This window comes from Ammospiza nelsoni, chromosome 2 (assembly GCF_027579445.1).
Source record: "Ammospiza nelsoni isolate bAmmNel1 chromosome 2, bAmmNel1.pri, whole genome shotgun sequence".
Classification (NCBI taxonomy): domain Eukaryota; kingdom Metazoa; phylum Chordata; class Aves; order Passeriformes; family Passerellidae; genus Ammospiza; species Ammospiza nelsoni.
In genome coordinates, this window is record NC_080634.1 from 81,302,272 (window position 1) to 81,327,205 (window position 24,934).

Below are 24,934 nucleotides of genomic sequence, written 5' to 3' on the forward strand. Positions count from 1 at the left end.
AGAAAATGTGATTCTGAAAACTCTAGGTACCTTCTAATTATTTCAATAGGATTTAATAAATGCAAAATACTTGTGAAAATACAGTATGCATGTTTACTGAAGCAGGATTTTTCTTTACATCTTCACATCAGAAATATATTATTAAGGCCTAGTGAAGACAAAGGAGGTAGACTTTGGCTCTAGTGATTCACATGAAAAACATTGGCACACCTAAAATAGGAAGAAAATAAACACCTGCAGCACAATGCAGTCTGTAGAGGGATGGGCACCACTGTATTCAGACCCTCCACTGCCCTCTGGCAGTGCTTGTTGCTTTCCACTGGCTCTGTGCCACTATGGTCGTACCACTGGCATCTGCCTGGGGCTTAAGGACACATGAGATAAGTCTGGACCACACTGATTCTCAAGAGTCACCTAAGGCACCCCAAGAGTAACAAAAGGATATTACAAAGTGATTTGCTTTAAAAGGTTTCAAAAATCTAAAAATTACTCTAAAAAGAACAAAATAATAACCTACAGAGTTGCAGTACAGGGTATTCTTTGCAGTTCTAGTGAGAAGAGATCTTTATGAAATATTAGAAATATGGAAAATACTGAGGGGTAAAACAACCTGCATGAAGCATACAAATGAAAACCCTGCTAATTTTGTTCTAAGACTCTGAAGTCTTCCACTTTGCTCAAATTTGTTGTCCAAGTTACAGCTCCAAAAGAAGTCATGCTGCTCCTGCTGTTGCTCCTAACACTTTGATTGCTCTAATTGTGCTAAGCACAGAAAAGCCACTTGACAATTTAAATACCTGTTTTCAACTTTATAGGATTTGAAACACTGGACGTATTTAACCCCAGAAGTAAGAAAAATTTTCTAAAGGAAATTCAGCTGAACTTTGATTTCAGTGGCATTAAAGTATAGCTCCTATAATCCACTGATGTTCATGTGTCCCAAAATTTCTAAATATCAATTATGAGTACAATCTGTACCGAAGTCCACTGCTAAAAATAATGCTAGAAAAATTGTATACTTTGTCTGTTTAGGTCAAAGCAAAAAGACTGAATTAAGAAAAAAAAAAAAACCAAAACAACAAGAAAAACACTTAACTGAAGCAAAAACAATCTGCATATTTTTATTGTAGAAGATTTTTGCTTTACTAATTTGACCATGATGTTGTAAGAGCTGAATGTCACTGCCTAATGAGTGGTGGTGGATTGACCCTGCCTGGATACCAGGTTCCTACTGGCCCACTCTATCATTCCCCTCCTCAGCTGGAAAGAGTGGGGGGAGAAAAAGCTCGTCAGGACAAAGGCAACTTAATAAAGTACAAACAAAGGCTGCATGTGAAGCAAAAGGAAAACAAAGGATTTATTCTCTACTTCTTATCAGCAGGTACAGACACTTCCTGGCAAGCAGGGCTTTAGCATGCATAGCATTTTCTCTAGAAGGCACATTTTGTAATAGCAAGCAGGTGTGTGTCCTCTCCTTTCTCTTAAAGGCATTCCTTTATAACTGAACAGACTTCCTATGGTATAGAACATCCCTTTGGTCCTCTGAGCTCAGATGCCCTGGATGTGTACCCTCTCCAGATCTTGCCCAGCCCCAGCCTACTGGCAGGGGGAAAATGTTGGAGAGAGCCTTTATGCTGTGCAAGCACTGCTCAGCATCAGCCAAAACATCTTTTTTAACAAAGCACAGCACTATGAGAGCTTCTGTGGGGAAAACTACCTCCATCTAAGGCAGACACAACATGTCTGTACAGACCTGTACTAAAGAAGGTCAAGAATTATAAAAATTCCTTATGTAAAATTTATTTCTTCTGGAGCAGGTTTTCTGTGGGCCTTTTGGAAAATCAGGGGCTACACAAAAGTTTCTACTTTAAGTTTGTCAAAAACCAAGAAGTTCAGAGACTTTGACTAACTGTGTCAGCCAATCCTTGTGGCAGGATGGCCAAGCCCAGGAAGTGGTGGTGAATGGAGTTACATCCACCTGGCAGCTGGTCACCACTGGGGTTCCCCAGGGCTCAGTGCTGGGGCCAGTCCTGTGTAAATATCTTTATCAATTGACTAGACAAGGGGATTGAGCAAACCCACAGTCAGCTCACAGAGCACACCAAGTATGGAAGTGTAGATCTGCTGGAGGTCAGGAAGGTTCTGCAGAGGGATCTGAACAGGATGGATCAATGGTCCAAGGGCAATGGCATGAGGTTCAACAAGGCCAAGTGCTGGGTCCTGCACCTGGGTCACAACAGCCCCATGTAGCACTGCAGGGCTGGGGGCAAGTGGCTGGAAAACTGCAAGGCAGAAAAGGACCTGGGGTGCTGGTCCAGAGCTGTTGAACATGAACTGGCAGTGAGCCTAGGTGGCCAAGAAGGGCAATGGTATCCTGGCCTGTATCAGCAATAGCGTGGCCAGCAGGACCAGGACAGTGATTGCTCCCCTGCACTCAGCACTGGTGAGGCTGAACCTCAAGTGCTGTGCTCAGTTTTGGGCCCCTCACTACAAAAAAGACACTGAGGTGTGGAAGTGTGTCCAGAGAAGGGCAAGAGAACTGGGGAATGGTTTTATGAGGAATAGCTGAGGGAGCTGGGGTTGTTCAGTCCACCTGAAATAAGGTTGTAGTGAGGTGGGGACCAAAGCGATAAGTCTTCTCCAAAGCGACAAGTGACAAGATGAGAGGAAATGGCCTCAACTTTCACCAGGGGAGGTTTAGATTGGATATTAAGAAAAATTTCTTCACAGAAAGGGTTCTTGGGCATCGGAACAGTCTGCCCAGGGAAGTGATTGAAGTGTTCAAAAAACTTGAGGGAACGAGGGAAATGGTTTAGAGGTGAACATGGCAGTGTTGGGTTAATGGTTGGACCTCTATGATCTAAGAGGTCTTTTCCAACCCTAACAATTCAATTATTATATGATATAATTCTGATATACAAAGTTTTTTGAAAACCTACTGCCTGAGATGAATTCAAAATACTTAATCTTAAATCTCCCTAGAAGATGCCAAGGGCCTGATGTGACCAAGTTTTCTGCTGCAGCAGGCTCTCCTCCAATAAGAACTATTGCTAAGGAAAACCACAAACCACTACTCTTTTATAAGCCTAATCATAGTTAAACACCTATCCATTTTGTCTTTCTGATGTGATTCTAATCTTTTAAGTCTCCAGGAAAATTCCATGTTCAAATGGAGTAAGTCATGCTTTATTTTTTTCAAATGCAAATCAGTGAGAACAATAACACATTTTCTTCCTTTTATTGTTTACTTTCAGGAGGTATATTGCTACAAACTGTGGCTAGTAATTTACTTGTTGCAATGAACAAGAACAGACAGTTCAGCAAGCAAATGGAAAGCTATAGAGAAGAAACTATGAACTGTGTTTAACTCATTGTTGAGGTATGTGATTTGGTGTAATAGCTACAAAGAAAAATACGGGCAGGCAAGAAAGAGAGGAAGGGGAGAGATTGGGAGGTAGGTTGTAAACCTTGCAAACTGGCAATAGGCATGCAGTTCTGTATGCCCTTTTAAAAGAAATTACTTTTCTTTTTGATGCATGTATGCAGTAGCAGAGAAATAAAAGCATAGACAAAATTACAATAGGGATCTAATAACTATTAAGTTAATTAATATTTGTTAATGTCAGAATGTTCCCTACAGGAAAATTTAAAAGTTGTCTTAAAAATTATAGCCCTGCCACCAAATACATAAATGTCTTTTTATAAAACTCCTTACTGATATTCAAAATCTATTTCACTTTCTGATCTTTTCTCAGCTTTGGGAGTTCTATACTTATACACAGGCATAAACAAAAAACAACCACATCCCATGGCTGGCCTTTATAATCCTCAGACATTCCTGCCTGCCCTCCTCATGTTAGTGATTGCATGTTACAACAGCCTGTGTTCCTGACTGTCAAGTTTTGTTGTTTTAATTCTTTGTTTTATTGAAACTGAGCATCCATCTCAAAATTGCAACCAATAATCTTTGCACTGTTTTGTGTTATTTATGCATAATTTCAGGAAAACAATTTCATTAATCTGCAACTGTAATAAATTAAAATGCTGCGTTGTTACTTTATGTAACTTCTTCCTACAAACAAGTTCTGGAGACCAAAATGATAAATGGGTTTAAAAAAAAGGCTAGACAAGTAGATAGGTGATAAATCCATCAACAGATACTAAATATAATGGACTTAATTTAACATCCACTTCAGAAAGTCCCTAAATGACTTACTGCTGGAGTGCAAGACAGGGAATGAGGGCATAATCGGGTATCCAGAAGTTCGGATAAGGATGAGCTATATATGACTATTTCTGGGACTGGACAACTTTAAGATATGGCAAATGCACTGTTTATCTACTAGTTCTATGAGTACTGCAGGGTTTCCAGTAATCTACCACATTCCTGGATATCCATACCAAAAAAGGAATCAAAAGGAAAGCAATGTGTTAAAAGTTTTATTTGAAGGGGGGGGGGGGAATAGCACCCCAAATGGACTTTATTCTTATTAAATATGAATTATTGACCAAAATACAGTGAAAAGAAAGCAAAATCTTAAAATCTGGGTCAACTCAAGATCTAATGCATCTCACCATGCATTATTGTTTCAGTTCTATCAAAGTAACTAAAATGAATGTAGACTTCCTAAAAAAAACATGCATTTAGAGGCTTAGCAATGTATTGAAGGCATTCTTTAGTTGTTAAGACTCTAGTGAGAGATATGTTAACTATTTCCAAAGGGCTTGGGTGAGGTTTTTTTGCTCAGGAACATGATGCATAAATTTGAATCTACAAAAGAGTTAATCAGATTGGGAAATATATATCCTGCCTTTAGGACACATTCAATTGATATACATTCTTCTGACCTTTCTTATCTAAGTATATTGTCACTCAATATCCTGTGAAGGATGGAGTTCTTAGTAAAAGATAGTCAAGACTCTCTAATGCCCTGTATAATTTTAATTAAAATTTGCAGTAAGTTTAGTTTTATTAATTCTTCTCTGGGCTTTGCAAACATTACTGCTCCGAAAATGAAAGGGAATATTATTAAAAGTTCTGTATTAGCAGTTTCATGAGTCTGGGCCTGTCCTTTGGTGAAACTCTACTTATTTAGAGTATTGAGTTATTTGGAATTTAGTTCCTCAACCTACTATATTGTGCATTGGGAGAGGAAATATTCTAATGGCTAAGGTAATGGAGAGAGACTCAGGAGATCTGGGATCAATTTATTGTCTAAGCCCAAATTTCCTGTAGACCTTGAGAAAACTACTTAATAGGTTTCCTGCTGTTCACATTCCTTATTGTGGAAAAATATATTTCTGTGAGATTTGGCTACTGTGGTATTTAAACATACTAAGTAACTGCTTGAGAGACACTTCAACAAAATAGGACTGTTTTGAGTTGGGAAATAGATATATCCAGCTCCCTAAAGCAGGGAGTGATGGAGAAAAGAATAACTTGACTTTTGTGTGGTGTGTTTACAAAAAACCTCCCTAATACATGCTTTGGAAGACACTTAGAATCATAGAATATACTGAATTGGAAGGGGCCCATAAGGATCATCAAGTCAAATTACTTCCAGCTACAACCACTTCCCAAGGACCAGGTAGATCTGCTGCGTTTTACTAGTCTGGTCTTGTATAATGATGCTTACTCCCACAGACCAGGCCAGAGTTTTGCCCTGTCAGGCCTTGCTAGCTGAGGTAGAACATTGTGATGGTGAGTGGAGCACCTCAGGTGCTGTGTCTGAGCAAACAATAATTCAGAGAGAGACACCCTCCAGGCTCTGTGCAGAGCCTCTGTAGCTCCTTGTGCCACACAAATGTGTGGTGGTCACACCAAACTGCTCAATTAAGTAAAACAAATGGGGAGGTAAACCATGTCTTCTGCGGCAGCTGATCTTTCAAAGAGGTTTTACAAAGGAGGTCCAGAATCCCACCTGGTGAGTAGTGTGTGAGCAGTATGTCTATCCTGCTGGGTATGTGAGTGACACTGGGCTTGCCAAGATACCGCTCTTGTCTCTCCCAGAGCCCACCTGCCTGTCCCCAGGGCACACTGCACACGGGCAGAGCAGAGCAAACAGGCACGGGCAGATAGGGGATCTGCAGGGGACTCTTGCACACAGCAGCATAGTAGCTAACAGAAAATCTGACAAGAGGGCAAGAAAAATGGGCACTTTTATGGTGCTTTTGAAGAACTTTAACTCAGTCACCTAAGTTTTCCTTAATTTTACAGAAGGGGCTAGAAGTGGCAAAATGAAAAATTAGTATGGTTTCTGATTATGGCACATCCTAATGCAGGCTGTGGAAGCTTTTATTTTGGTATAATGGTTTTATATTTATTGTATTTTTCTTTTGAGTGTTCCCAAAGGTGGCTTTGTGGTCTTTTGTTACTTGTTCTCACTGTTCCCTATGACTGGCATTGATTTAAAATATTGATTTTCTTTTCTTACTGAAAAATAATCTTTGTGTTTTCCATTTCAACAGGAACCATTTAGCACGAATTCATGCTGAGGCTCCATGCTGCCACATTATTTTGCTGTTGTTGATATTACTTTAACATATTGTAGTGTGTTAGAACTTCCTGCCTACCACAAGTTACTCCTACAAGCTCAGTAGGAAGCTCTCAGTTCACAAATAAAGAGAAACTGAGGACTAGTTTTTAGAAAAAAAGCCTTGAAAAATTCTTTTTACCCTTTAAATTCTATTTACCCTTTAAAGGCACATTGTGTCTCTTATTTTTCTTTTCCTATTAATTTTAGAGGTTGCTAATAATTTTGTCACTACTTTTTTCTTTTTTGTCTTTCTGTCTGCAAAGACTTGTAAAGTACACATACTCATTTAAAGCTGACCTGGAAAGATGCATCTCATATCTTCCATGAAACTGTGGTTGGTATTACTAACACCAAATAATGACATCTTCAGCTTTCTCAATATATATGTTTGTAATGAACAGAAAAATTCTGAACAGTTTCCCACTGTGGCTCCTGTGGGAAACAATGAGCCAGACAGCAATTCCCTGTTCATGTTAATATTAAAATAAAAATGAAATGCATAGCTGAAGATAGAATGATATTTAGAAAAAGCTTGAGGACACTGCGTCTGATGTGTCAGCATGAATGGAAGTGGTCACTTACAAACTCAATGTGCACTCCTACTCTGACAGTAAAATCTTCAACAGATAAAAGATACTATATTTACTTTTAATTATATGTGCTTCACCTAGGAAAGAAATAGAAGCTCACAAAGCTATGATCTGAGCAAGCAAGTGACATTGTTATTACTACAGACCTTTTGAACATATGATTAGTGTTGGAAATTTAAGCACAACTTTTTGCATAAAAAAAGGTCAGTCCTTCATGCTACATATTATCTCACTTTGTTAAAGAATTCTCTAAAATTACAGAACTCTAGAGAAACTTGAAGGAGACTAAAAGATTAAAAGCAATATCCAAAGGCATAAAAAAGGCCATAGAGGGTGGAGGACATGGCCAGAGAAGAAGGAATTGAGTGTTTTAGCAGTTTCATGATGGATATATTGAATATGAGAGAGAGACATGAAACTAAGCAGTACCTAGGGATTTTCACAGCAGGAATAACAGAAGAGAATACAAAAGTGGGTTTAATCTTCTTTTCTTTCACGGGAAGTAATTATTGGTGAACAAGAAAATTTGGAAGTCTATTTATATACTAATTTGATCTTTAGTGTAACTTAGGAATCAACAGCAGAAGGTATTTGTCATATTCAATTCTTATTACAGTGGTGTTCATTAAATTGTATACATGTATTTCTTCCAATTAACTGGGATCCTCTTACAGTGGAAGAAAAATCTTCTCTTTCAGTTTGCCAAAAATAAGTTTTGATTTGAATGAGTTTATTATTTGAGTACATGAGTTTATTTAGAAGAAGATTAACTGATTCTAAATCCTAAATTTCTGAGGCTGCAAATAAAAAAAAACCCCATCTTTATTTTATGTCCTGTTCTCATTTAGAAAGCCTAGAAATTGCATCAGTTGACAGAAGCTTGGGCACTTCAGTGATGCATTTAGGACTGGAACAGTACTGAAAAACAACCACATTAGTTTTACTGAGGAGACTCGGGAGCAGAGTATGGCAAGTGTAATGTAACAGCAAACTGGTAGTTTTGGTGAGGTAAAAACAGAAAATGAGGAGGAATGGAAGGCTCTGCAGAGAAAGTAAACATGTAGTCAACAGAAGAACATACACATTATAGTCCAGCCCCATCTCATCTTGCTATCCTCAGTTGTATATGGGGATATAATAATTAGTGGGCATTATGGAAAAAAACAAAGAATCTTCCATTGTGTTCTACTTGTACATAGAGTATGGGAAGACATGTGAAAGTGTGGTGAATAGTGTAAAGGGGTGGATACCTCAATATCTGACTAACTCTCAGAAACTGGCTGGGGATTCACAAATGAGCTGCTGTTAAATGTGTGCTCAGTTTTAGCTTTATGCTCCTTCAGATGGGGAAGGTAAAGCTGTTACCATCCTCTGCTGTTTGCTTGCCTCATTTTTTCAGAGGCCTTAACTGTAGAAGCAGCTGCAACTGAAGGGACAGTGTGGGGATTGACTGACAAGGACTTTGCTTATACCGGCAAAGCAAAGCCAGTTTATTACACACTTTACCAGTATTTATACGTCAATACGCTCGTACTCAAAATTTTCTACTCTGACCCCTTTGTCCTGGTCTCCTTTAGAAACACAACCTTCTGATTATTGTTCTTATGCTAGTAAAATCCTTTGTTATCTCTTTCACTAGTAAAGTCTTTGCTACATCTTCTTTTGTTAAAGTGGTCAGTGTTAGAGGGTCAGAATGATCAGACATGATGTTTTCACTTCTGTTCTTGCCTTGAGTTTAACTCTCCTTTGGCTTTCACTGTACCAGGGCCAAAAGGTCTGTGGGACTACCCAGTTCAGCTTCTGCAGTTGTCTGATCTCTGACAGGACAGCAAGTTTAGTCCTGGGACACCTCAGTTCCCTCTCTTGTCTGATAATATAAACTGGCATCCACTTCAGTTTATGTTAATAAAAGAAGTTATGAATTCAGATGGCTGAAATGATTGCAGTTTATTCAGCTCAAGGAAGGAGGAGACAAGACAAATACAACGTAAATGTAAGTGGTAAGAACCACTATCCTTTCCTGTTATGAATTAAAAAGATAACCTCATAACACTAGAGTACCAAACACATTTTGCCCTTTTGCCCATATACTTTCTTTTTTTTTTTTTTTGCATACTGTAATTCACCATTTTTTATTGAAAGAGACCAGAAGAACAGTAAGCTTCTCAAAAACCTGGAGCCCCTCTGTTGAACTTGAGTTGGTTTGTCAGTATTCATATTGTACTGGGGCCCAAAACCAGACACAGAATCTGGATTCAGCCTTACCAGTGCTGAGCAACAGGAGATAATTCCTTGCACACAATGACCCAGGATCCTGTCGACCTCCTCTGTTGCCAGGGAAGGATGTTGGTTCTTGTTCAGCATGCTGCCTACTGAGACTTCCAGGGCCTTTTCTGCTGAGGCAAGCCTCAGCTGCTTATGTTGCCACAGCTGGTTCCTCCCGAAGTGCAGCCTGTCCTTAGTGAATTTAAGCTAATGTCCCTGCAGGTCCTTTCCCAGGTCTGCTTACTTGCCCCTGAATAGCAGCTCTGCCCTTACCGGTTTCCTTCCCAATCTTGCAGTATGGACAAACATGCTGCATGTGCCCTCACAGACATTAATTTACCATTTAAAGATGTAAATTTGTGAAGGACTCTTAAATTTTAAATCGATTTGAGGCTTGTCACTTGATACATGTGAAGTAAAGAGCAACTAGAGGTCAGGCAATGTTTTTCTATCCCAACTGAAGTAGGTTCATTCTAACAGAGAGTGGGATTTTGCATTACTCCAAGGTGGGAGGAGAGAGAATGAGACTATCAGAACCTGCCCTTCAGTACTTCAGATTCCCTGTCACAAAAAAAATGTCAACGTGAAACATTTGGGATAGGGATAGGCTGCTGCATGGGGAAGAGTCTGAACATGGTCCTGCACTTGCATGAGCACCAGAAAAAAAAAAGTTCTGCATTATCTTTCCCATAAAATGATTACCTAATATTCACAGATGCCATCTCTAGAAAGGTACTAGTATGTTCTCATAAAATCAATGAATCACAGAATAGTTAGGGTTAGAAGGAGATCATCCAGTCCAATACCCTGCCGAGTCAGGGTCACCTAGAACAGTGACATAGGAATGTGTCCCTTGGGTTCTGAATGTCACCAGAGATGGAGCCTCCATGACCTCCCTGGCAGCCTGTAAAAAATGTGCTTTGCAAGATACCTGTCTTTTGTCTGTGACTTTTGTTCTCAGTCAGGAATGCTACATAACTTATATTAGTGGTCCTGTAGACTTACATTTTGAATTGATTTTAATGCCTTTTAAGAGAAAAGAAGATGAGTCTGTTGGGGATGCAACATAGACTTCAAATAATTAAAAATTTACTTTCAGAATCAGATGTAGGGCAGAACTCTGGGGCCATGTCCCACAGCAGTTCAATGTAGCCATTAAGACTCTGCAACATCAACATGTTTAAGAAAGGCTTAAGGTTTTATTAAACAAAATAAAGCCCCACCATTCTCTGCTGAATTCAGTGTTATGCTTCTTCACCTTCATTTTTCCATGTTCTGTACAGTTGCCTACTGAGACAATATTGCACTTTTTTGTAGCTTGTCAGGATATATACCCTGAAACAATTGAGGAATTAAAGGACACAGGGTTTAGCTGAGTTCTTTCACTCCCAAACTTATTAATAATATGTAATTTCTGCCAGAGTTAGGTTCCAAAGCTAATATCCTGCCAAAATAAGTGTCAGCTTACAACTCTCATAGCTATATCTTTTGTTTTGCAGATACTCTTTGCATATGTTGCCTGGAAGAACGTAATAAGAAGTTTTAAATTTGCTTATAATACAGGATATTTGACAACCAAAAATCAAGTGCATCAAGATTTGTCAGCCAGCCTTTTGTTTTTTTTATCAGAAATTGTTTGGGGTTTTTTCCCAAATAAAATCAGGGTCAGTCCCTAAGATCCAAACACATGGAAGTATCTACTTGTAGGAACTCCTAACAAAGAGAAACAGAACAATGCACATGGCATAGCTGATCACTTTAAACACACAAGTTAAGATCAGATGTGGCATTTGCAATTCTCATTTACAATTTCTCTTAGAAATTCTTTGTTCTTATTTTTTTGTTAAGCAAGAAAACAAGAAATGCTTGTTTTCTAATCAGCAATCTCACCAACGCTTTTAAGTGTAAAGCTTAAAGGCAAGCAGTTACTCATCCAAGTTATTGCAGTGGAGGAGGGAAAGGTGATGGTAGTCAGCCACAGCCGGTACATATGGCTATAAGGTACTGTACTTAATAGGTAGAAGGCTCCCTACATAATGTCCTTTGTCATCCCACAGGGGATATATTTACACTGTGAGTTTGTCTGGTCCTGTTTTATTCCCAAATCATAATTCCTCAGTGTGCTACAACACCTCCCCAACTCTCAGCATCTTCTGGTGGGGAACCCACAAGAATGGAAGAAGACAGGTTGAAAGAACATATTAGGTACAGTCCACATTTATTCTGCCCATCTTGAGGTGAAGTGTGGAACAGTTTTATTCCATGCACCAAAGCCAATCCTCCAATACCGCCTCCAACAGCCCTATGTCTTCCTCATAAATCACACAAACCGGGCTCAGTTCTCCATGCTACCAAAATCACTCAAGCAGGGACACTGAGAGCCAGTTTTCCAGGACAGCTACTAAAATTTACAAAGACAGAAACTCCACCACTTCCCTGGGCAGCCTTGCCAGCACTCAGTCACCATCAGAGTAAAAAACTGCTTCTTGGTGTTCAGAGAGTGCCTCCCATTGTTTAATGCTGTGCCCGTTGCTTCTGGTCCTGTCTGTGAAAGAGGATGTCAATGCTTTTGCAGGGAACCAAGGCAATGGAAGTTACTTTATATCTTACTTTCCAGTGTCTAACTAAACAGGTAGCACAGGACAGCCCCTGCACAATCTCTGTTTCATGTCAGGGAAAATATGAGTATGAACTGCAGGAACTGCAGAGATGTCCCCAGTGCCATCAGCAACTCGTGATTGCGGTGCTTTGCACTAGACAGGTCTTCAATCTCAAATATGTGAAATACTTCCTCCAGTTACCTTGACAAGTATTTTTCTATCAGAATTTAGCCTGCAAACCCACAAATCCCAGAAGCACAAGTCTTTAAAATCAGGCAGGAGATAGGGACTGCTGTTTCTATTTAAAACTTTTCAGAGCTGTTTAAATCGTTGCTACATCTATTTAGTTTCTCTCCACAATATTATCAGCTGTTATTGCTATACCACAACCAACACACACCACCTCTGAACCCCATTAGGTTCCTGCAGGTAGCTGGAACCTATCCATGGCCATGGAGAAACGCATCTTCACACCACCTACAACCTCTATATTCCACACCTCTCCACCTCATCATTGTCCTACAAACAGTTAGAATGTATACATGTATGGGACATGCAGATATCTAAAAATATACATAAATAAAGTGTACCTAAGAATAAATCTGAGAGCTGCACAGAGGAACCTAGGTGGTTGGAAGCCACCAGTGCTGAGTATTTTAGGGGTTCTTAGGAGCTGGCTGCACAGGCTAGCAAACAAGCCACCTCTCTGATACTGGCCCAACACAAAACAAGAAACAAAAAAAATTATATAATTGATTTTTATAGTAATTTCCATATGTCTTTTTAAAAAAAAAACTGGATTGAAATTTATTGTAGTCATGCTTTATAGCTCGCTACTGCTGAAGGAAGCAGTTCTCACATTCCTAGACTGCTCCTACTAATGTTCTGGGCCCTTTCTTGAGTCAGAAAAAACATTTATGCAGCTGCAGGGAGTCTGATCAATAACAAATTCACTCCTCTCCTCCTGCCAACTTTAACTCCATTCCCTGAACAAGTGCATAAATACGGTGCCAGCTCAGGCACACAGAGAGGGAAGTATAGCAATGAAGAAGGGTATGACTACCTTGTTTCTGCAATTCTTACATTATGACCTCATGCAGAACAAAAAATCCATTTCTCAGAGCATTTAAAAATTATTAGATCACACTAATATGTAGACCAGCAATTGAAAAACCACAAAAAGTATTATATCACACAGAATACTTATATTAATGAATGCAGAGGTATCTAATGCATGGAAGTTCCAAATTATACAAAGCAAGTCTTAGAGCTCAACTCTTTTTTCTGATATCTAAAAGTTAGAGTGTGCATGAGACACATAAAACACAGAACAACAATCCTGTTCACTGCCTCCGTGATGACAACACCAACTCAATACAGCTTATTTGTTGATAGGGACAGTAATGCCATGAAGAATAAACTTCCTAATGGAAATTAGGACATGGACTTCATATAGTTAATGGACTATTGTAGTAATGGACGCCTAGTGGAGTTCATGCAGTTTAATGTCTTAAAAAGGGTGCTAAAGCACTGTTTCAGAGATTCCCCTATTTCATGAAAGGATGAAGAACAAGAGGGAAACCGATGGTTGAGTGGCAAATATAAGAAGTTGAATGCATGAGGTTTATGTCCACTGGAAAACAATTAACTGTGTTCACATGATTCCCAAACTGGGCAAAAATGCAAGGCCACAAAGGCAGACCAGGTAACTCAGCTGGTATCTTAATTTTCATCTGAAGTTTTCACAGTGAGTTCACCTATATTTTATCCACATACCAGAGACTGTTACTTGAGAACACTACAAATGATGTTCCTGTTGCTGTCAAAATCAAGAATTAAATTTGGGAATATGAATAATCTATTAAGACATATGCTAAAATCAAATACATGTCAGTGGTTTGGCAAAGAAGAGATATTTGAGAATGAACAGCTTGTGGAGGGGTGGATGGTGCTTGCCAGCTTAGGGTTCAGCAATGTACATGCTGCCAACAAATAACGTGTATTTTAGCTTACACGTTAAACCAAACATCACCAAAATTGCCAGAAAATGCTATAGTACATTTGGCCTTGTATTCTGAAGTTTGTTTTATCCAGAAATGACATTATTTAGCTTGCAAATAAAAATTTCAGCTGCTGTACAGTCCTCTATTCTAAAAATGGATTTATAAAAACATTACTTATCTTAGTCTGGATTTATTTAAACAATAAGGACAGAGTTTCACAAATTAACTTCTATCCAAGTAGGAATATCAAATCTGGAAGTTTCAAACACTGTATGGCTTGCTCCCTACATGCTTCTTCTCCCTTTTTTGTGAGCCTATTTTCACAAAGGAACAAGAGAATTAGGCACTTCTGTGTTTATTATTATTAGTCATGCTTCTTGGCATATGTTATTGTATTTTGCACTTAATAAACAAGCATTTATGATGCAAATATCCTAGGAATGGAATATATTTGTATACGAATTCTGAGAGAGAGAACATGATTAACTATTTTATTTTATACTTTACAATTGTAAATCTTTCTCTCCTAAGCACACAGAACCTTATCAGGAAGGATTTTTCCAACCTTTCATATGGTACATCTTTATTTGTTGATCTGTGATTTTCAAGAAAAAAATCTACACTGCGGAAAGCAATAGGTTCAAAAAATATATGACTAAAACCATGGTAGCTATTTCTCAGCATAATTTCCCTATAGCAACATTTGAGTGATGCTGGTAACACACACACATTTATTAAAAAGCAATGTCATACCTGTAGACATGCAGGAGCTCTGCCTTGGGGTTTATTCACATCAACAGCCACAAGCTGCCAACCTCCAGCAGCATCTTCATGAAACATCTTGAAAGGGAAGACTGTTGTCAGAAATGTTTTGTGTGGCAATAAATACAAGTGAGATCTAATACATTCCCCTTAAGGAACAGCATGTATTTTCATGATAGCTAGTTTAAAATAACAGAGGAATGATACTTTCTGCTACAGAAAAAAAAAAGTAACATGCTTTTCCCAACAATTGTCTGATTTTACCTAGACAACATCAAACACAATGTGTTTCTATTAGTCCTAATACAGAAAACAATTCAGTTAATCTCTGACCAGCATCATCAGATAGTGGTACCTGTTCAGAATAATTTCCTTACTAAGGTAAGCTTATCCTAATAAAAAACAAATACATTGTGCCCACATAAATAAGCTACATAAATAAAAGGTGCATTTGGAAATCTTTTTTACTGGCAAAATTATTTTACTGCAAGGACTACTTTATTTTTGTTGCACTGATGCATATCAGCAAGAGTAGCTGGACAGTCCCTATGTATAATTTCACAGAGATTAAAATTCCTGTAAATAGCTGAATGTTTCCAAGCTCTAATGACAGCAATGGAAAAGGCTTTCTTGACCACAGTGGTATTCACACTTTATCAATAGCCTCTGGAAGAGCAGACATAGGCATTCTGTTTAGTTGGGTTTTTTTCCTCAGAAATTAGGACACAAAATGATGCTGGACATAAGGAACAGTGAGACACCATACCTGAAAGTGATTAAAACTGTCCTTGAAAATGTCCTTGAAAGAAAATGAATGGTTCTAGCATTTTGAGTTGCCACCTGCATATACTATGAAATGAAGTGTGGCAAAGTTCCCACCTCACTCCCACCTTTTCTTTGACACACAGTACCCAAACGAGCCATCTCAAGAACACAGCCACAGGAGAGTGGTTGAAGCTTAAAAGTCATCCTGAGAGGACTGCTCACTAGGCTGGGGACAGTGTCACCCAAATATGGTTGTAATTCCTCCAAGTCCTTATTTAGCATCTCTGCACTGGGAAGAGTTGCCAATTAAGATCAGAACAGTTAATCCTCTTCTTACTATGCTTTTAAGTACATTGCTAAAGTGCTTTAGAAGAACCTTTTACCCTTTTATAGAGAACCCCTTCCTAGACTTCGACTCCTGGACACTCAAATCTTTTCTACAGGAATAAGTTTGGGGAACAGCTCAGTAATGGAAGAAGTGGGAAAATTAAGGCATAGCTCTCAAGGCTACTTCATGCACAAAACAAGCATGGGTTTTAACTTTTGTCTGGTGCTTTGAACAAGAAATCCTGCAGGATATTTTCTGTCCTTCTTAATACAGAAAAAAGATAAATAATTCTTGCAGTTTGGTAACCTGGACTCAATATCCCATTATGTCACTGACTCGAGGAATGAAGCAGCCGTTTGAACCATTAGCTTATCTGCACCCAGCAACCTATTTTTAATTTGCATGATGCAGATTATATTCAACATATTCATGCTCTTTGGCATCATGACATCATTTTGGATATTTTATGTTTTTTTAATGTTGGCTGCTTCTTGTGTTTCCCTACATCGAACTCTCTGTTCCATCCTCTAGTTCAGAGTATGTTGGATAAGCCTATATGGCTCAAAATTTGTTCTATGAACATTAAGTTCCTCAGGCTAAGCATATGTCATGTAGAGAAGTCCTTTTTTTTAGACTTTAAATTGATATCACAAAGTCTGCTTTGAAAAAGACATATATATAGAGTAGAAATTACTGCCACAAAGTCTATTTGAGGCAAAAAGGGTAGCAGCCGGCAGAAAAGGACTAGATTTAAATATGGATTACAGGAATATAAAAAAGAATATAAAAATATTCAATAATTAATTTTGAAAACTTAAATCGTTTGGCTTAGTAAAATAAATAATCTCCAGCTACATGGCTAGAAAAAAATTCCCTCGTGGGTATGTTTCACACATCTGTCTTTCTAAGAGCTTTTTGCAGGCAGTTGGTACTGGTTCTTCTCAGAGATGGCAAACTGCACTGCCCTGGAAAAGCCTGGTCTTTTGCCCATTTGGGACACATAATCTGATTATTAAAATAATGAATGAGAGAATTTAAATCTCAGCCCAGTAGCTCTTTTTCATACTGGGTTCTTTCCCACTACTCAGCCCACCCCTCCTATTATGGTTTCCTCTTACCCATTATTCAGTGTCTCACTTTCTGTGGCTGCCCCAGCTGTGAGTATGGCTCTTTCCTTGCCCTACAACCTATTCTCCCTTGGTCTCAACACACCCATCTCAGTTCCAGGACCAGCTTCCCCAAACACTTCAGCTACCCTCTGACTCCTCTTCTTCCAGCTACTTTGGGATTTCAGCTCTTATTTCTTAGCACAGAAAGTGATATCCTATAGCCCTGACATCAAACCTACCGATGACATGATAAAAAAGCACTATCGTACTTTGTTAAAAAGAATACAAACACAGCAATAGACATATAGAGAACTGTATTATTGTCTCTATTATTCCTTTCTAAGAAAGACTAGTTAGATAATGCAACCAAGAATTAAAAGTTTTATGAAAATTCGTATATCAGGTTTAGAATATAGGTACCAACATGCAAAGTCAAATATATTGTATACGACAAGAACTTTTTGCTTATTATTAATTAATGAACCAAATCAAATCCCCAAAGAATCTCAGCATCTCAAGGGCTTCACCTGGGTGGTGGCAGTTGAAGTAGTACTGCTCCTAGACCCCCACATCTGCTGGAACTGCACTCTAATTTCTGCAAATGTCTCAATGATGACTGCAATAAAAACATTCTGTAAAAGAAAAAGAAAGAATGGCTAACACAAACCTCAGCAAGCAGAAAAGAGAAGAAATTAATTCTGATATGATCTATGCATCAGAACAATTTAAAAAGACATATTTTCCAGTACCTTAACAAGCCAGGCCAGAAAGAAAATCAAGGTGATGAAATAGAAATATGAACGCCATCGGGGAAAACTGTCAATTGCTCGGTACATAAGGAACACCCAGCCTTCCTGAGAAGCAGCTTCGTAAACAGTAAATATGCTTGTGCCTGTCAGAGGAAAAATTAAAATGTTTGTCATTAAACCTCCCTGAAAGTTTTCAGTATCAGCAAACAAAATTTTATCTATCCTATTTTTGTTTTTTTCTAAAGGAGAAGAGGGCTCTCCTCTCCTCCTTCAAAGTTTTTCAGGTGCATTTCCACATTTATTCCTTTTGCAGTTGAATATTAATTGGTTTTGTATCAGATCAGACTGACTCCCTTCCCTCCCTGGACAGACATGTATAATTCCTTAGAAGAGTTGCCAGTATGCAAATGCTCCCAAAGGCAGAATTTGTCCCATCATTTGCATTCAGCAGCATCCCTGAGAAAAGGCAGATTTAACAAGGATCAACATCAGTAGGTTAAAGAAATCACTTTTAATATCAGCAACAGCATCAGCAATACACCAAGAAGGTGCACAGTAAGCACCTACAGCAAGCTACAGAACTGTTTTGAAATTCAGGTAGTAGCTGCATTAACATACATATGTTTCCTTCAAAAAGCACTTTTAAGTTGAACTTGCTATATCACTCTTGAGGGGGTGGAGAGAAGATGGAAGGAAAATTATGAGAGACCTTTTTGTGCAGAAACCACTTTTGAACAACAGCTATAAAGCTACTAATTTTAAACATAAAGTCCAAACTCAACCTAATGTCTGAGTGATAATATGCCTTAGCCAGCTTGGCCTTCCTCTGTATCTCTGCAATGAAAGCTTCAAAATATAGATCAGTTATGGCTTGTAAGTCATTCTTGTTTAAAGCAATTTTATGTTCCAAAAAGAAACACAATTAAACTGTGAAATTAAACTGTGAAATCTCACAAACTGCTGTGAAATCACAGAATTGTCCTACAGCCACCTGCCAGCTCTGCTCCACTACAGCTTCGTTTCATGGAATGGCTTTGATAAAAGAGAGGGAGCATGAGGAGCACTGCCCTCAGCAAAACACAGCAGCTGCTAGCAACATAAAGATAGAAAGCTGACTATCTGATCCTTTTCACGGGGAAATAAGTGGTTCTGGGCAGAAATTCCAGACTCCAGGAGTTTCCCCCAAAATCACAGCAGACTATAAGGAGTGCTACTATTTTCCTGTTGAATTTGTAACATCTATATCCTTTTGTTTGCGCACAGGGATGGGATGAACCTGGAACCAGTTTTGTCTCAGGGTATCCCTTCTGCAGGTAAATTTTCACTGATGAGAGGAGTGAGGGAAAAATTGATTTTTATATATAACACCTGCTTTTGATAGGTAGGTGTCAAATGGTCAAGATGGGCATGGTGAGTAGGCAAAACTGTTAGTTTATTTAGTTACTGGATTCCTTGCTTTTTACTGCATATGGTTCGGGAAAGAAATGAAAATAAAAGGAAAGGAAAAGCATTCAAGCATAGAAAGCAAAACTCTTTCTATTTCTTTAGAAGAAAAAGTGGTCTCTATCAATACTGAAATACTCATCAGTGGTTATTTCATGGCTATTTTACATTTCAAAAATTCAAAATGTAATGGTTCAATTGTCTAATAATATACTGTTGCTGAACTGATTAAATTATTGAACAAAACAGTGCTGTTGAGGACAGGCAGAGATTAAGGGGAAAAAAAAGAATCTATTAAAAGTTGCTGGCTAGGAAACTGTCATTAGTCATTACCAATGGGAAAGTCACAGTGAAGATTAGTAAAATAGAGGGGATGTCATGCAAAGTATTTATAACACATCACGGCGCCATCTGCCACAATAAAGCAATACTGTGAATGGACAAAAATGCACAATTAACCCAATTAAAATGAGTTTGCCTGTGACACTAAAGTAAAAATGTCTCTATAGTGTATAACTGGTAGAGGTATTCTTAAGGTTGTCAGAAAGCAATCCCTCTTAAGAATATACATTCTTGCTTAATATTTGTGACTAGAATGTAATAAAACTTTCATTACTGATGCCAGTAACCATGCTGTTCACTGTCTCTTGGAAATCCTGTTTCATACAGAATAAGGGATGTAGAATAAGGGATGCAACACCATAAAATGTTTTGCCTTGACAAAGAAGAATTATTCTTAGTTAACATCTACCTTACTGCATGTTTTTGCTCTTTGTTTTTTTTTTCTGATTATTCCCTTTAATTTTGGACTACATCTTCCTAAAGCCAATGAGTAAGTTATTAAAAGACTCTCCTCTCACAGCAACATACTCTGTTTTTCTCACCATGTTCAAAGCCATATGGAGGGTGAGAAAATATCAAAATCTTAAGTGATGGTAGGATACATCCCAAAAAACCAGACATGGGAATGCTGCCATAAATGAAACCTAACATATGCCCCTCAGATCAAATGGCAAATTTATTGTTTTCCACAGATGTCTGTATTCTATCAGTGACAAAGTGTCTTTTCCTACTAGTTCAAAGGGCTTACGTAATGACAGCGTAGTGCTAGGAGTCTCGTGGTTAGGGCATGAGAACATAGATCCCTCAGCAGCAGGAATTTGGCTGTCACAGGACTGGAGGACTTGAAAACCTGCAGGGCCTGACTATTCAATACACAACAGAATGCAGTCACCTCTCGTCAAAGTCCTGAACATTAGGATCATCATTTATGCAATGTAACTGCAGGCATCAGTGAGACTTTTCAGCCATGAAACAGCTTTGAATTATGAAGAGAGTTAAACATGGTTGTTATGATACTGCTCATCAGCTTAAGCATGTTGGCATGGGCAGCTTGCTGAATTTAAGATATAAAAATATCTAGCAAATATTTATGATAATTTTCCTATCTATTTCAGTAAATGTTAAACCTTGAAAGCAATCAATATTAATTTGGGAGGAACTTTCTGACAACAAAATAGGTGAAATAAACTAACATGCTTTGAAGTTTTTGGTTTTTGTTTGAACTTGTCTAATAAGTTCCATTTTGACGTTATAATAAAACAATTCCTTTAAACACAATGATACTTTAAAAGAAAAGAGGAAAACACTTCTCAGTAGAGATTAAAACTCAAAAAATCAACATCATAATCTGTATCAATCTCAAATGACTACTTTTATCTGAGCAAGAAACACTTCTATCTTTGGAAATGTTTTACAACTGTACTGGTTAATATCAAAAAGAAAATAAAAAAGTTCAGAAAATGAAATATTTAGCAAAATACTGGGAAAGAGATTGAATCTTGCTCACTTTATGCGACATTTTCACTAGCTCCATACTGTATAGAAGACAAGACAGCAATCAGGTACAAACTGTATCCTTACTGATACTGTATGTTTAGTATATGGGGATTCAGCACCAGAGTGCAGGGGGCTTATTTCTTTTTCAATACATGTGCCTTTCAGATCTGGAAGACGGGAACATTAGTCTGAAGGGGCTAAATAATGGTGGAGAAAATAATTGCTTTAACAACTAAATAATTGTAATAAAAGAAAATTCTAATGGTATCCATGCCTAATAAGGAAGCAAGGTAACCTGGCTCTTCCATGCTCTACAGATGAGTAGATTACCAGGGAAACAAAAAGAATTAGAAGAGTCAGGGAAAAAAGTGATGATTTTTCTTAGGGGAGTAAAAGCACCTCTCCTGCCAAAACCCTATCTTTTAAATCACTAAGGAATATAGAAAGTGTGTATTTTTCAAAAACAAAGGGACTCAAAGTTAACTGCAAAATAGTATTACTATGCAGGGATGGTCTTTAATGTACTGTATTTTATATTTATGCACATTTTGTAAATACACAGGATTTTCTGCTTGTTTCTGAGACTCTGATAACACCATGCTCTGTGACATCATCTCCTTCTATAACCAGCTCATTCTGCAAATGGACATCATGAGAAAAGGAGTGCACTGAATAATGCTGTAGTTTTATAATAGCAGAATTAAAGGAGCAGAGAAAAAATTAACATAAAAATTCACTGAGTTGGGAGACAGAACCATTTCCCCTAACTTGATGATGCATTCTTGCTTCTTGATTCAAAATCCCATATTGTCTGAGGAAGAGAATGTATGGTCCTGAGGAGTTGTCTTTCATTAATTAATATCTGTGCTATGTGTAGCTATTCCAAGTGAGATGCAAAAACTGAAAACTAAGTTTAGCTATACATTAACACCAGCAATTTCTGCATGTGTAAGTTATGTTTATAGACCACCTTGGCTTACCATGTTAGGATTTTCTCAATTTTCTTGTGACTACTGTGAAGATGCTGAGAAAGAAAATCTACAGGAGGGCCACTTTAGGTAAAACAAAAAACCCCAAAAGTTTGCTTTTAAAATTTATTTATTTTTTTTTAATCAGGAATTATTCAGGCAAGTAAAAATCCATGCATTGTTATTAAAAGCATACACCACTACCCACTGCCACGCAGGAAAGGCAGCAGACGCCAGGCAGTGCCGCGCTCCTTTCCCTTGCTTTGCAGCAGCCGCTAGATGGGAGTCGTGCACCTCGGCCACATCTGGAACATCAGCCGGCGGGGGCGGCGGAGCGTCCACCCCGGAGAGCACAGACTGTGTCAGCCTCTCGCTGCGCCGGCTGAAGGATTGATTCTCCCATTTGCCGGCAAAGCTAAGCCGCCTCCTGGCAGGTGCTGCTGTCTAATTTCACTGCTGTGCTGCACGCTGAAGGGCAGACTTCCTTAACACGGCTCTGTGAGCGACTGCCCAGAAAGCAATGACCTCTGCCTTAGCTATGGAAATGCTAGCATGCCTGTTTCTGTGCCTGCTTACCTTCACTCATAAAATCACAAAGCTGCATGTTTCTTCAGGGCATGGGTATTTCAATTGACCAGTCGGCTTTTAATTTATCTTTCAGCATTAAGGTATTTGTAAAACACTGCATGCGGTCAGGGTTTTCCAAGTGTTTTACACTATTGCTTCAGTGAAACTAGAAAGGACTAAAAATTGTCCAGAAATGCAAGGACAAGGTTGTTAACACCTCTGGGAAGCAGCTGGCAGGCAGGATTGAAATCAACTAAAAAATCAACTATTCCTGAATGGCTTAATGGGGTTGCTTGCCCCTGAGTGAGCAACCTATTTTACTTTCCCAATCCAACTCTCATCAGCCAGTCTGCCAGCTAGCAGAAATTAGAAGGAAAAGGAAAAAACCCCAAAACATGCCAATGCTCTACTCCGCTCTTGAAACCTCAAGCCCCAGTGCCATTTTCCTGTTACTAAGCTGCTGAAAAACTGATTTACAACAGCAGAAAAAACCCACACTGCCAGTCTGAACAGTCTTTTAAACCTTGCTAAGCATAGTGACTTAAAATATACAGTAGCGATGTGTCACTGATTCTTCATTTTGAAAATCTATTTGTTTATGAGATGAAGCTTTTATGAGAAAAGACTATAAACAGAGACTGTACAGATAAAAGCACCAATATGGAGATAAAGAACATTACAAATATAAGTTCTAGGATCAATGCAATCTGATCTACTGACTTAGTAATAAAAAGACAGAAAATCACAGAATTCACAGAATTACTAGGTTGGAAGAGACCTTCAAGATCATCAAGTCCAACCCATGCCTAACACCTCAATTAAACCAGTCAACTTCTGGGGAAAAACCAGAATTTTCTGCACCGTTTGCAAGTAAATTAGAAATGTTTGCAATATTCAGAAGTCAGCTTAGCAATATGAATGTAGCAATGCTGGCCACTCATACTGACTGCAGAGGGTTCAATAGGAGCGTGTTCTGGGTAAAGAAGTCCATGCTTTGACCAATAATGTCTTACATGTGATAGCACTTAATAGTAGTACTTAATAGATAGTACTGATGTAGTATTTTATGCTTTGAAAAGAGAAAACTGCTTTACATTTTTTAACAAGTCCAAGGTATAAAGAAAGATGAACACTCTTCAGATTGACTGTATGTGAGATTTGTTTATGGACATTTAGCCAGAATAGCATTTATATCTGCTTTTCTTTAATAACTTTTTGATTAAAATAGCTATAGATTTACAAATAACTTAACAAATAGGGATCCAAAATGTCAACAGAGCTCATAAGCTGACTTTATGCGCAGAAATACTGTCTGCTTTTTCCTTTTGGCAATTAGACAGCTGTAGGACTGTCTGTCTTACAATCACTGTTGTGAGTGTGGGGAGGCAACTTTACAAATTTAGTGGCAGCAGGTGAGATTCAAGTAAATGCTGAGCTGTAGCACACATAGCTAGCTGGAAACTCTGCAGCACAGTCAAGCCTCCCACCTCTTCTTCACTCTAGAGAGTATTCTTAAGGACACAACTGTTCTCAGATCTCTGGGGTCTCATCTTCAACAGAATGGGCAGAGCTTCAGGCTGAAGCCTAGAAGTAGGACACTGCCATAGCTATGCTTCTCCTTATCAAACTGCAAAAATACTCTTCAGATCTAGAAACCAAGAATACAGAAATCCCTAGGCCTTGGCTTTAAGAGTGATGAATGCTGTGAAGATGGGCCAGCACCACCACCTCAGTCTTTCCAACGAATTCCTCTGATTTCAAGTACAGTCATAGTGGAGTCAATGCCTGTTACAGTAAATGTTATGACAAAACTGTATAACATAAAAAAGTTCAGTGGAGGAATCTCTATCATTTAATAACTTATTCCTTTGAAAATGAACAATCTTTTTATAGGACTGTTACTTCTTCTTTTAAAATGCATTACATATGTAGACACGTTTATAGAGTAAAAGTGGCAGCCAAGAAATGAAAATTTAGAAATTCCCACAAATTGTTACATTTCAAATTTAATGAACACTTTAAGGGTTATCATCTTAAAGAGGAAAGTTTAAGGCAGAATTCTTAGTACAGATATTATGTACTTGGATTGCCATTCAGCCAAATGCTGGGAATGACTATTAAAAATAAGGTAGCGATGGATTACTTTGTTAGAGAGAAAACAAAGTATGCAAATCTTCTTTGACATAAGGCATGGAAATTCAGCACTGAATTTTATATACTATTAATCAAAACTATTCATTTGTTGCATTAGCTTTTCCAAAAGTGACAGAGCAATCTAATTCATTTTAAGTACAATCATGAAAAAGCAAAGCTGCTTGGTCCTAAAGCTCTGTTTCAGTTTCATTTGGTTCCTCTGGGCATCACGTGTGAATTGTAGGTGCTTCTCTGAGGATGTACTTGCTGTCTTAAA

General features: G+C 38.3%; 1 protein-coding gene across 3 annotated transcripts in view; it reads right to left on the reverse strand.

The window, feature by feature from the left end:
• Window positions 1-24,934, reverse strand: part of NALCN (sodium leak channel, non-selective) — a 222,706-nt gene that overhangs the window by 125,723 nt on the left and 72,049 nt on the right. For all 3 annotated transcript variants that reach the window (XM_059493793.1, XM_059493794.1, XM_059493792.1), the window contains 3 exons: window positions 17,708-17,850; window positions 17,486-17,590; window positions 14,748-14,834 (listed from right to left, as the gene is read on the reverse strand). In XM_059493793.1, coding sequence (XP_059349776.1) covers window positions 14,748-14,834; window positions 17,486-17,590; window positions 17,708-17,850 — 335 coding nt within the window. The remainder of the gene's footprint in view (window positions 1-14,747; window positions 14,835-17,485; window positions 17,591-17,707; window positions 17,851-24,934) is intronic.